Here is a 13386-nt window from a genome sequence, read left to right as displayed (position 1 = left end):
TCAGTTTTTCCTTAATGAATGACAAATTATCAAAAAAAAATCCTTAGCTTGTTTGTGTGAAACGGGAGTGGCAAATCTATATGAACTGCAAAAAACTACAACGTCTTCTAGATGAACTACCCTTGACGGAAACAGGCAGGAAGTATGGAAATTAGTTGACAAAATGTCACAATGCATAAATGCATACATGAATACCAAAGAGGAAATTAGTTGAAAACCATACCAGCTAGGCTTCACCTTATTAATATAGCATTTATTGACCCCCAACCTTAGAAGGATTCCCTAACTTATTTTCTAGTACTATCTTTTGAATACTACAAGATGATAGAAAAATCTTGTAGTATACTAACCTAAGCTTTCAGTATTTTCTTATGAGAAAAAACATATGAATTCTCTAGTAAAAAACATCATTTACAAATTTCTCATAATTTTCTATTGTTACCAATTTGCATTATCATTGGTATATAATGGTGTTCCAGAGACAAGAACATCTATTACGGTTGATCAATCCGGCAAAGGAAATTTTACCAAAGTTCAAGATGCCATAAACTTCATTCCAGCTAATAATTCTCATTGGATTCGGGTTCATATTCGAGCTGGTATATATAAGTATGTATCATTTCCCTATATATCTCACTTATCACTATTATTGCTTGTATAAGTATATGTGAATTTGTAGGTATCATGTCTCTACCTCACTAATCACTATTATTGCTTGTGTTACTAAGGGCAGTGCAAAGTACAAATAAGGGGAGGGGAATTCGAATCTGTAACCTATCATACCAGCACCTCAATCTTAGCCACTAGGTCAAGACATCCTTGGTACTATTATTGTTTGTATATGTATATATAAGTTGGCTAATTAAATTGTAATGCATGTAGTGAGAAGGTGATAATTCCGCGAGAAAAGCCATTCATAGTGCTAGAGGGAGATGGAAGAAGAAAGACAATAATCCAGGCATCAGATGGAGGCACATTTTTTCAAAGCACCACATTCTCATTACTTGCTGCAAATTTTGTGGCGCGAAACATCACATTTAAGGTGAGTAACGTAATCAAGAAGTAATTATGCAATCCAAATTAGTTTTTTTTTGAGGGGAAATGTAAGCTCTATTAATTCAAGGATAAAGAGTCCATCAATACATAGGGCGCCACTTCAGAAGGAACGTGGTTGCGGTAGTCCTAATCCAAATTAGTAAGCTCTATTAATTCAAGGATAAAGAGTCCATGCAATCCAAATTAGTTGCAGTAGTCCTAATCCGCCTAATTAATAATTTTTGCAGCTATTTCAAATATTAAAATCTTTTTGAGTTTTGTTATTAAAGCATCGGTCCGGTACTAATAATAGGAAAATGATATACATAGCCTTAAGGTGTTTAAAATGGAAATAAAATATTGAATCAAGCATTTATGACCTAGTAATATATGTATATTTTTTAACGAACTATGTGTATGATAGTTAAAGGTCATGTTTAACATTTTTAATGTTTATTACCAAAAGTCATGTTCGACAACAAATTCAAGTCCTTTTAATTCTATACCAAAGCTGAAAATTGGTCTTTATTTTGAAGTAGTATTTCAATTTGTAATTTTAATGGTTGAGACTTAAAAACTTGAGATAGTGTGATAACGTAGCTATAAATATTATTATTTTGAATAACTTTCGAAAGTATAATATTATTCACATTTTTTATTGTTTTGTAATCAAATAAGTATCTAATTATACATTGTTGCTTTACCACTCTTATCTCAAGACTCTAATAGCCACTACAAGCTAAGTCTACAAACGTTTTTTTTCAACAAACAAGCCCAAAAGTTGACTATTTATCTATTTTAGACGAAGTACATTAGTTGTGTTCCAATTATGTACAACATAGAGATGAAGTTGATAGGGTATCAAACTATTTCTGATACTCCAACCATCAGCTTAAATTTTTGGTTGAGTTGGTCCTTTGATATGGTATCGGAGCCAGCGTGACATAAATGTCAAGGGTTCAAATCTCATCCACCCCCTCAATTATAAGTGGAATATTTAGTATTAAACTATTCCCGAGGCTTCAACCATCAACTTAAACTTTTGGTTGAATTGGTTTTTTGACAGAAGTGCATTTTGTTTTGATGATAGAATATTCGGGATCACAAATCGGACTTTATTTGGGCACCGGCAGCAGTAATAACAGGAGACAAGGCTGCATTTTATGAATGTGGGTTCATAAGTCTCCAGGATACGTTAACAGACAATCTAGGGCGTCATTATTTTGAGTCTTGCTACATTCAAGGTGCCGTAGATTTCATATGGGGTGATGGTCAGTCAATTTATCAGGTAATTCTATATATGACTCCTTTTTTTTATATAATTAAGTCCTTTTTGCAAAATTATTTATAACACTGTCTGTTTGAGATTAATAATAAATTAATGAAAAACTGTCTCACTTATGTCCGTTCGACTTACCTTACTATATATATATCATGCATGCAGAAGTGCACCATAAACGTAACGTACGATTTAACAAGAACAAGTGAAGTAGGATACATAACAGCTCAGGCAAGACATAGTGCTAACTCACAAAGTGGCTTCGTGTTTATAAGATGTATAATCTTAGGCACAGCACGTCAAACATACCTTGGAAGGGCATATACACAATACTCTAGAGTTCTTTTCTACAACTCTACTCTCGGCCAAGTAATTACTCCTGAAGGATGGTCTGCCTGGAGTTATATTGGACGCGAGTAAGTACATTTGTTTTTTCCATTTTTTCTATTTCTCTTCACCAGCCGTCGATGTGGCGGCCGGCGCGTATAGTGGTGGTAGAAGACCAGCATTTGCTCTAGCATTACTCGCCATCAAAGCAACAACATATTTCTTCACCTTATTTTTCTTAACTTTTCTGAACCTTTTTAAGAGTTTTTTGTCGGATAGCTACTAATAAAAGAGGTTTCTTGTGGGAAAGAACCAATTAGAACTTTTTTTTGGAGGGAAAGTGACAAATTATAATACACTAACTGATAACTTAATACCATATTATGATTTTCAGGCTAATATGTCAACTTTTCGGCATTGACATTTTTTTCCCTCCAAAACCTATTTTTTGTCGTGTTCTACCCAACCCATTCGGACTATTTAGATCCCAATTTTGCTCATTCCTCATGTTGATGAAGCTCAAGTTGTCATCCTCAGGAAGGACACTTAACCAGCGAAGCAATTTCTCACCAAGGTTGGTTCTCAATTTGATCATAATCCAATCAATTTCATCCTTCCACTTTTCTGTAGACATCTTGTAATTTAGGGTTTTGTTTTTTGCTGGATTCAATTAGGGATTTCGTATTGTCAAGGGTGTAATCCTCAACCACTCGAATCCCAACCATATGTAGTTGTGGCATTCCTGTTGCGAAGGTATGATAGAGGAGAGAGAGAAGAGTTTAAGATTCAAAAATGGAAGATGTTGAGTTTTGATGGTTCGGGGGCAATAATGTGGAGTTAAGAGGAAAGAGAAGAACAGGATGTTGAAGGGTTTGGACCAAAGAAGACAAAATTTTGTCAGCACAGGAAAGTTGATATTTTGACACAAAAATCATAATGTGGTGTTAAGTTGTGAATTGATATTTTATAATTGGTCATTCCCTCCTAGAAAATTTAATTGGTCCTTCTCTACAAAGGAACCTTTTTTATTAGGTCATATATGACAAAAAAAGAACTTTTCTAAATTTACGGTAAACTTTTAATATTATTTCCAACCTTTTCTTATTTTCTCTAAACTTTGCTTATAATTTCTAAATTTTTCTTAACATTTCTTATATTTTTTCTTATATAGTTGACAAAAATTAGCGTTTTATAAAGTTGTCACTTACAAATATTTCTAGACTTAATGGCATATATCTATTTATATATGTAGTTGAGGTTATTTTATGTAAATAATTACTTGAGTTGAGATTATTTCATGTAAGTAATTACTTGATTTGAGATTATATACTAATTTTGGCACATGAATTATACTATGGTTATTTTCTATCAATTGTCGTCTAAAATATGATTCCACCTTTTTAATGATAATGATCTCTACGTATCAGGGAAAGTATCATCTTTGCAGAAGAAGGTTGTGACGGACCTGGTGCAGATATAGGGAAGAGGGTGAAATGGGAGAAGAAGCTTAGTCCTAGGGAAGTAAATTCATTAATAGATATAAGTTTTATTAACCAAGATGGGTGGCTAGACAAATTACCCATTCCTATGCAAATTTAATTTCGTGCCTACATGTATAATTACATAAGAATTAAACAATAAATATGTCAGTTTTTTTTCCCTCTCTCTATTTTGTGGCTAGGAGTGTAAACGAGTCGAACCGAGACCAAGCTTTGCTCGGCTCGTTACAACTTTACTCGAACTCAAGCCGAGTATCGAGCTTAAATTTTCTAGTTTAATTTACCTTAAAGCGGAACTTGAGGTAACAGACTATATTATATATATTCTATAAATAAGTTTTTTTTGGTGAAAAGGTGCATATCATAAATTAAGAAAAGTCATTACAACCCGTATCACAGGCTCAAATCCGACATATAATTTTTCATACAAAGGGGGGGGGGGAGTCCTTGTGACATTACAAACATCTAACGATTTTCGAGCATGCTTGGCAAGGTTATCCGCTAGGTGGTTAAGCTGTCGTCGGTTATGGAGAAGACGAGTCTCCAAAGTCTTGCTCCACCACTTTATGCATAAATCAATTAAATTTCCATGCAGGTCAGAGAGTTCTTTTTGATGCATTAAATCTAGGAAAATTTGTCAGAAACCACCTTTTATAATCACTTTTTTGTGAGAAACCACCTTTTAAAAAAATTTGGTTAATTAGCCACCTTTTTGGTTCTTTTTTTTGTTGGAAGCCACCACTTGCCGGAATCTGGCGTTGACCATCAGATTTTCGCCATTTTTTTTCCAGATTTTCGCCATTTCTTCCACCTGAGATGTCGGGGATGCGAGGGAGGAGATTGGCTTAGGTGGGCTGGAGGGTGGGGATGGTTGTGGGGGTGTTTGCCGGCGGGTTGCGAGGGAGGAGGGGGTTGCCGGGGGATGCGAGAGGGAAGGGGGGTTGCCGGGAATGCGAGGGGGGAGGGTGGGTTGCCGGGGATGCGAGGGGGGAAAAAGATAAAGGGGGAAGAATGGCGAAAATTTGATGGTCAACGCCGAAAAATCGAGGTCAATGCCGGATTCCGACAAGTGGTGGCTTCCAACAAAAAAAATAACCAAAGAGGTGGCTAATTAACCAATTTTTTTTAAAAGGTGGTTTCTCACAATAAAGTGATTATAACCATCCTGCAATCCGAATAAATGGTGAGATTTCGCAAATTCTTTGGCTCAACAAGTTGAAAAGCCACGAGAATCCCCATGAGCTCAGCCATGTCCCATGAGAGAGTCCAACGCATAGCACTTCCAACCAAAACTGAACACCCATAACCCTGACTTGTCACAGACCACCCCACCTAGACCCGACGGACTACTGAGATAAGGGAGTGAAAAGGATACACAGGACCCTCAGCAGGTCTGATAGCTAGCAGGCACAACGCGAACGAAATCGCTAGCGGCAGAAACGACCTTAAACACTATGTTATTTGGGTGGGTGGGATAGGAGTTTTTAAACACGGTATCATTTCTTTCCTTCCACAATTTATAACACATGTGTGGGAAAATAACACCCCATTCCAACCCACAAAAGAGCGTGTTAGACTCGAGATTAACTTGTAACCGGTCCTTAAGAGGGCTATTGGAGAGGATTTCAAGTGGCGTGAGAGCCCGAATGTAACGCTCCGACCTCTAAGCATCTTTATTAGCTTAGTTAATCTTGATTATTGGCACCGAAAGACCTAGCCTTTGGTCGATGCGTTACTACCGTACTTTTTGTTAGGAAAATACAAGGCAACATACTTTCAGAATCCTAACATATAATAATATGAAAACTTAAACATGCTAGATTATATAGAATTGAAGTAAAACAGAGTTGATGTTAATCAAACTACCTAATAACTTAGGTTACAAAAACTATAAGTGTTTGAGTCATTTCAATGCCAATTCCTCACTGCTAAGCCATTCAGTCATCCCCATCGGTACCTAAAACAGAAAAAAAAAAATGTCATGAGCCGAGGCCCAATAACATACTACTCGAACAACTTAAATTCATTTCAACTCATTTTACTTGCAAACAGAGAGGAGAGAATATAGTTAAACCATTTCATAATTCATATCATGAATTTAAAAGACAGATTCGTATTATCATTCATCATTATATCATAATAATTATTAGAAATCTTCCTTTGGTTACTTGACGAGTACAACAAAAGGCTAAGCCACCGAGGGTATATGTCCCCCATTAGAAGGTGGCATAAAGCCATACATCATAACATAAGGCAAAGCCATCGAGGACCTTTATCCCCCATCAGAAGGTGGCTGACATATAATGCCAAACATAATTCGGGAACCACCAAGGACGTTGTCCCCCATCAGAAGGTGGCGTTGCCGCCATATAACAGGATGACACATGCACGACCCAATGACATAGTGCTGTCATAAACCATCTTTCACTTTCATTTATTATGTTTCATGATTTTAGAGTATATTTCATAGAACATTTTATAAGCATCATGAAAGCAAATCTATTAGCATCATAAAACATCATTTAACAAAACATTTCATATCCCGCAATTTATAAATAAATATCATCAAAACTTCATGTAAAAGCATGATAAAACGTAGTTGGAAGGGAGTGCGGGTGTTAGCAGTAGACGTTACCTCGCGTCGCGATTAGTATACTTGATAGTTGGGGGAGACTTGTAGTATCCCTTTTTCTTTCTAATCTTTACTTGGTGAAGTAACAAGAAGTACCGAACAATATAGGGGGTTGTCGGCGGTGCGAAGGAGGCAGCGTGTTGGCCGGCAGAGTGGCGGCGCGTCGGGTGGCAGCAGCTTAGGTGGGGTCGAGGAGGAGAGAGAAGTCAGGGGGAGTGGGATCAGCGAGAAAGAAAGGAGGGAGAAGAGGAGGAGTGCGGCGCAAAGGAAGGAGGAGAAGGCAGTGGTGCTGGCGGCTGGTCGGCGACGGTGCGCGCGGGGTTTCGGCGGCAAAGGGGGGCAAACAGGTGGATTAGGATAGACTTAGTGATGGACTTAGGTAAGGAGATGTAGTTCATGAAATAAGCAGGAATATCATTCAAAGTCGAAGAGATAGGGGTAGTTCTCCCTGCTTCAGCTTTAATTTCCAGCTAGATAACTTACTCTGAACTTTCCTAAAAATATGACTCAATTAATTTTTGGTTGGTCTATTGTCAGTAAGGGGAAAGCATAGATAAATATCTAGGTCAAGTTTCAAGGGGATATTGATCCTAGTAGCTAGGAGGGTATTAGAAGTAAATCGAGCTTTTATGGGGGTTCATTTTCAATCCTGGTTTTATGCGGAAGGCTTCCAAGGTCTGAATTATGGCATCAGCAGAGCTAACATTTGTCTCCCCAAATAATAGGATATCATCCGCAAAATAGGAGGTAGGATATGTGGTAACTATTTCTATGGAAGGCAAAGGGGGTCCACCCAGAGCTAGCCACATTCTCATTTATCATGTTAGTCAAATGTTCCATGCACAGGATAAAGATATAGGGGGGGAGGGGGTATTCTTGCCTAATACCCCTTGAAAGTTGAAATAGAGATACACAACTCATGATTAAGCTACAAGTATGCTTATCAAGATTATGGCTAGTCATATATACTGGTCCATTTTATGATTCATTATATCACGGAATCAAGATAATTGACGTTGCACAATAATATATAGTACTTCATATGTGATATATTATTCCTAGATTTGTTTTAATTGAACGAAATTCTTTTGATCTACATTCCTATAAGTGAGATATTATTATAGAGGATAATACTAAGGATATTGTATTATCTTATGAAATTGTTTTAGGAGATATTCTATCTTTATCTTTGGTCTACTTCCTATTGTGCTTAGGTTTCACTGGGAACTTGTGGCATAAATACCACGAGAAGAGAATGAGAATTACAATTGATTATGGCCTCTAGATATTGTGATAGTCAATCTGCTATTCATATTGTTCAAAATCCCATTTTTCATGAATGGACAAAGCACATCGAACTTAACTGACACTTTGTTCGTGATGCCATTTAATATGGTCTCATTTAGATCTCCCTCTTATGTTCTCACTCGTGACCAATTGGCCAACATCTTTACCAAGGCTCTTGGCACAACTCAGTTTGATTATCTCCTTCACAAGTTGACCATTGTTGATCCCCTTGCTCCAACTTGAGGAAGGAGGTATTAGAGGATATTTAGGATATTGTATTATCTTATGAGATTGTTTTAGGAGATATTCTATCTTTATCTTTGGTATACTTCCTATTGTGCTTGCATAGGTTTGTACTGGGAACTTGTGGCATATACTATACCACGAGAATGGAATGAGAATAACAACTGATTCTGGCTTCTAAAATCTCTCAGATATATACATGAGCTATTTTCCATATTTTCTTGATTCACAATTGTATCAAGTTAAGTTTAATTCAAGAGGCTGATTGTCTAAATTAGTAGAAACAAGAAGTAGAGTTTGACATAAATGGAAGTATATAAAACAAAATATTACAAGGGCTGTTATGTTGAAATATATACTTGATTTCTTTCTTATACTTTCATTTGCAAAGATAATTGAAGGGATTGGATTCTCGATAAAGATTGTAATAATTAGGCATACTGAGTTACTAATACTCTATATAAATGAAACTTAACTAGCTGCTTATATAAACAGCTTCAGCTTTTCTCACTAAATTCACCTCAATTAGCTAGCAACTTCATTATTTACTCCATTTCAATATGCAAATCCAGTTGCAATTATTATTTTTTATCTGTTTCATTTTTCAAACGACTTGTGTCTTGGTGTCTAGTGCTCTAGAATGTATAACTAGCCAAAATCCATCAAAAGTTGCTTATACTATCACTGTTTCACAATCTGGAGATGCGAATTTCACCACCATTGCAGATGCTCTCAGTTCCATTCCTCCCAACAATAACAAGTGGATAAAAATATTTCTAAAGCCTGGAACTTACAAGTAACTTTGCCTTGAAATATAAATGAGTTTATGTCATCTTAACCTCATATTTTATACTCCTAATTAAACATTCCTTTTTGCTTGCTAATAATGTAGGATGAATTATGCATAATTTAGTTGTCAAGTTGTTTATTTATATGTATATGTAGAGAGCAGATACAAATTGAGTGGAAAGAATGCATATTTCTTGAAGGAAGCGATAGTACTACAACAACAATAACCTTTGAAGCTCATGATACCACATCAGAAAGCTGCACTTTTTCTGTGGACGCCGATAACTTCTTAGCGAAGGGTATCACCTTCAAGGTAAACTATTGGATAATATTATAGGTAAAGGGGATAATATTATATGTAAAGGGTAGAATGATCGTTTACTATTGGATATAAACCTCCAATTTACTTCTCTCTTATTATAGATGTACTAGGTTCATTCTGACATACAATATGTTGTTAAAATTCTTTTGCAAATGCAATTATTGCTGACTTCACTATTTGCTTTGTATAAACTCTATTTTTTTTTTTTTGAACTACTAGAACTCATATAATCGAGTGCTAAAAGGGGTGAATCCAAATCCAGTTCCGGCTGTTGCATTGAAAATTAGTGGTGACAAGCATGCATTTTACTCGTGTGGGTTCGAAGGATATCAAGATACCTTGTGGGATGATCATGGCCGCCATTACTTTAATTCTTGTTATATAGAGGGAGCAGTTGATTTTATATGGGGAAATGGTCAATCCGTATACGAGGTAAAACTTATAAAGATGGACTATGGAGTGTTCCTCCATTCTTTTTTGTTATTATTTTTCACGTTAATTTTGATCATTAATATTGTAAATTAAGTATTTATAAAATTCATGAAAATTTGATATTTCGAGAAGTGCACTAAATATTATGTTAATTTTTGTTATATATTGGTAAGTATAAATAATTTAAGACGGTAAACGAGATATTTCTTCCTAAGGAACGCATAGAAGCATATAAAGATTAGAGCGTCAATTAGGTTGCTCGAATATGTCAAGTATTCGTGTCGGATCCTCGACACTCAAACATGAATAGGACATGCGAGCACTTCGTTTTGGGCCAAAAAATTGAAAAAAGTTACAAGAAATAGTTGAGTCGTACATTTGAACACGTACACATATTGAACATGGGTACCCAAGTCCGAGCAACCTATAGAGTAGCAAGCAATTGTGCAATACAAAATTATGCAAAAGATTATATATAGTTATATTTATATACTGAAGTATTTCTCTCTCTGCCAATGGTGCAGCAATGTGCCATTAATGTGACAGGAGGAGGATTCATTACGGCACAAGGTAGAGAATCAGCTAATGAGACGAGTGGTTTTGTGTTTAGAGGATGTAAAATTTCAGGAACAGGACATGCTGACTTAGGACGAGCATATCGTTCGTTTTCTAGGGTTATATTCATCAACTCAAGTTTCAGCAATGTTGTAAACGCTGAAGGATGGTTCATTTGGAATCAACAAGGGCACGAGTAAGTTTCTTTATGAACTATATAAACTAACAAAAATTAATTATTAGAAGAGACGGTCTAATTTTAACATAAAAGTAGACCTAGTCACTAAATGAATTAAACTAGTCACCGAAAGACATCAACCTAGTAACTATTGGGCTAATTCTCTTTTTTAATATTGAGCTTACTATTGCCTAATTTTAATTTAAGAGTACACGATCTCTTATAAGACAAACTCATAAACTAATTAATTAAGTTCTTGATTATGGAAAACGTTAAAATGTAACTCTTATCTCCCTGACTATCCGTTTGGTTAGATATTATAAATAGTGGTAATGGTAATACATTATGGTGTATATTTGTAAATGATTTCCCACATCATTATCCCATGGTAATGCTACTTGATCCCAAAACCTTCATTTTCTTCCTAAAATCTCATTACTACCCATTACCACATGGAGCATGATTTTTTTTATTTAATAACTAAACACATGAATATGTTGTATATTCTCAACTCATTACGAGTCCGGATCCTCTAGAGTTTTAGTGAAACTCTGCAATGTAGAGTTGTATATAAGCTACATTTTAAAATCAATGGCTCATATTGGTAGAAGGGAAAGATTTAAGGGTGGATTTTGATGAGATAAAACATGGGAGATTTTGCAAAGAGAATATATGAGCCATTGATTTTTTATTCAATGTTGATATTGCTCAAACTCTATCTTGTAAGTTATAGAGTTGTTTTACAACTCTAGAGAATCCAAATACACTCATTTTACCCTATGAATATACTCATGTTTGAAGACCATTGATGTTTAGACAAAATGTCTCCAATTGATTATCAAGAGGACAAACCTCTAAATTCTTTTAAATGACAAAATAATCAAAACTAACATTAAAAATGTCATGTGGAAAATGCAGAAAAGATGTTACATATGCAGAAGTTGATTGCACGGGGCCAGGGGCTGATATATCAAAACGTGTTCCATGGATGAAAAAGTTGGAAATTTCTGAAGTTGGACAATATGTTACGCAAGAATTTATCGATCAAGATGGATGGATTGCCAGACAACCAATATGATCAAGCAAATTGTTTCAAAATATATACAGTATGATATAGGAGCATGTGTGAAGTTTTAAGATACTTCCTCCGTTCATAAATCACCCTTTCAAATATTCATACCAGATGTTTTAGGAGTATGGGAGAATTTTTGAGATACTTCATCCGTTTAAAAATAAGTTAAATATTTTTATAAAAAACACACATAAAAATAGAAGTGTTAAGTGTAACTAAATATGTCTTGTTTATTTTTTAAGTCCAATTTAGGTGCTTAATAAAATTTCAAACTCTTGTTAAAGAAGAACGATATAATAATGCAATTGTTGTTACAAATGGACAAACAAGTGGGTATTGCTGGCTTGCTGCTTTATAAAGTTTAGAACCTTATTTGCATAAATTTTTTTTTTGATCCATATGAACTACGAAGGCAGTACGAAGTACAAAGAAGGGGAGGGAGATTCGAACCTGTGACCTATCGTTCACAGTACCTCAATCTTAACCACTAGGCCAAGACATCCTTAGTATTGAATTTACATAATGCATAATCGTCGCTGGATATCAAAAATCATAAATTTGGGAAGTAGCCTTCTTCCATTACATAGGGAAGGTAACTGAGCCGTATATCGATATATTGGCTATAGGCTATAGCAAATGTTCGAGTTTCTCAAACTGCAAAACTAGAATTGATTCAAGTAGCTCCTCTCAGTTTGGTTCGCATTCTGCATGAAGACTTAATTTTTTGATTTCTGAAAGAGAAATTTTATTAATTGAAAGTCAAATGACATCTACAATAAGTATAAAAGAAAAACAATACATAATCAAAAAAGAATAAATCAAATTCGTCTTGGAAAAAACTACAATGAACCAAATCGAGCAATACAATGCAACCCCTTTGTATTTACTGAATCACGTCGTTATTGATGGGGAATTATATCATTCTGACATAGATTGGGGAAAACATTTTTGATTTACCGATGTTTACAGATCTGAATTTCTAATACCTTGATGTTGATGGTCTTGAACTTCAACCAATAGGAATAATTTGTCATATCATTTTTAAAACTTTCACGTGAGAAGAGAATAAAACCAAACTCCCACGAAAGGAGAGAAAAAAAAAACCTAAAAATCAAGTAACAAAGAGAGAGTGAAAGATTATTAGTAACAAGAACAATAAAATCTAGAAGAAAAAAAAGGAAAAATTGGAGACTTAACACCATCAAAAGAATGATGGCGTCCCAGAACTAGAAGAAAAGGATTAGGATTTTCGAGAGGAAGATGAGAGAAGGGAAAGGAGGAGGCTAGAGTTTTTTATTCCAATTGCTTTGAGCAATATATGCATGAAAACATAGTTGGTTTGGCTGGGCTATGTTTAGTTCCTGATTTATTTTTTCTTGTTGTTGTGGGGGTTCTCTTTTGCACCACCAAAAACTATTAAATTATTATAAAACTTAAAAAAAAATAACACAATAAATAAAGAATAATGATTATTATCTCTAAAACCGAGAAAATCCAAACCTCAAATTGATACCCCTTCTTTCCTTTTTTTTAATAGCTATATTGTTGTTTTTACTAGTTTTTATAATATGTCTCTTTCAATCTTTTTTGGTGTATAAATGAGGTGGAAAAAAGTGAAAAAGTAGTACTTTCGTGTGGAAAAAAAGAGAAACAATTACAATAGTATTACTTTTTGATGGAAAAAAGAGATAAATAAATATAATTGTATTACTTTTTACTTTTTAGTGGGGAAAGTC

The 13386-nt window shown here is 35.0% G+C and overlaps 2 protein-coding genes across 2 annotated transcripts; both read left to right on the top strand.

Annotated features, from left to right (window-relative positions):
- The first annotated feature begins 313 nt into the window (after positions 1–313).
- Positions 314–2768, top strand: LOC104890751 (probable pectinesterase 55). The gene is made up of 4 exons (XM_010676332.4): positions 314–609; positions 883–1042; positions 2126–2323; positions 2480–2768. Exons 1-4 carry the CDS (start codon positions 386–388, stop codon positions 2732–2734), a joined length of 837 nt encoding a protein of 278 aa, XP_010674634.2. The 5' UTR covers positions 314–385; the 3' UTR covers positions 2735–2768.
- Positions 2769–8862: 6094 nt separating this feature from the next.
- On the top strand, positions 8863–11656 carry LOC125496764 (probable pectinesterase 55). The gene is made up of 5 exons (XM_048642323.2): positions 8863–9098; positions 9248–9404; positions 9633–9845; positions 10370–10596; positions 11497–11656. The coding sequence occupies exons 1-5, from the start codon at positions 8863–8865 to the stop codon at positions 11654–11656; spliced, it is 993 nt and encodes a 330-aa protein (XP_048498280.2).
- Positions 11657–13386: the final 1730 nt, after the last annotated feature.

The sequence above is a fragment of the Beta vulgaris genome, chromosome 4, assembly GCF_026745355.1.
Source record: "Beta vulgaris subsp. vulgaris cultivar EL10 chromosome 4, EL10.2, whole genome shotgun sequence".
NCBI lineage: Eukaryota > Viridiplantae > Streptophyta > Magnoliopsida > Caryophyllales > Amaranthaceae > Beta > Beta vulgaris.
This window is presented reverse-complemented; position numbering and strand designations above follow the sequence as displayed.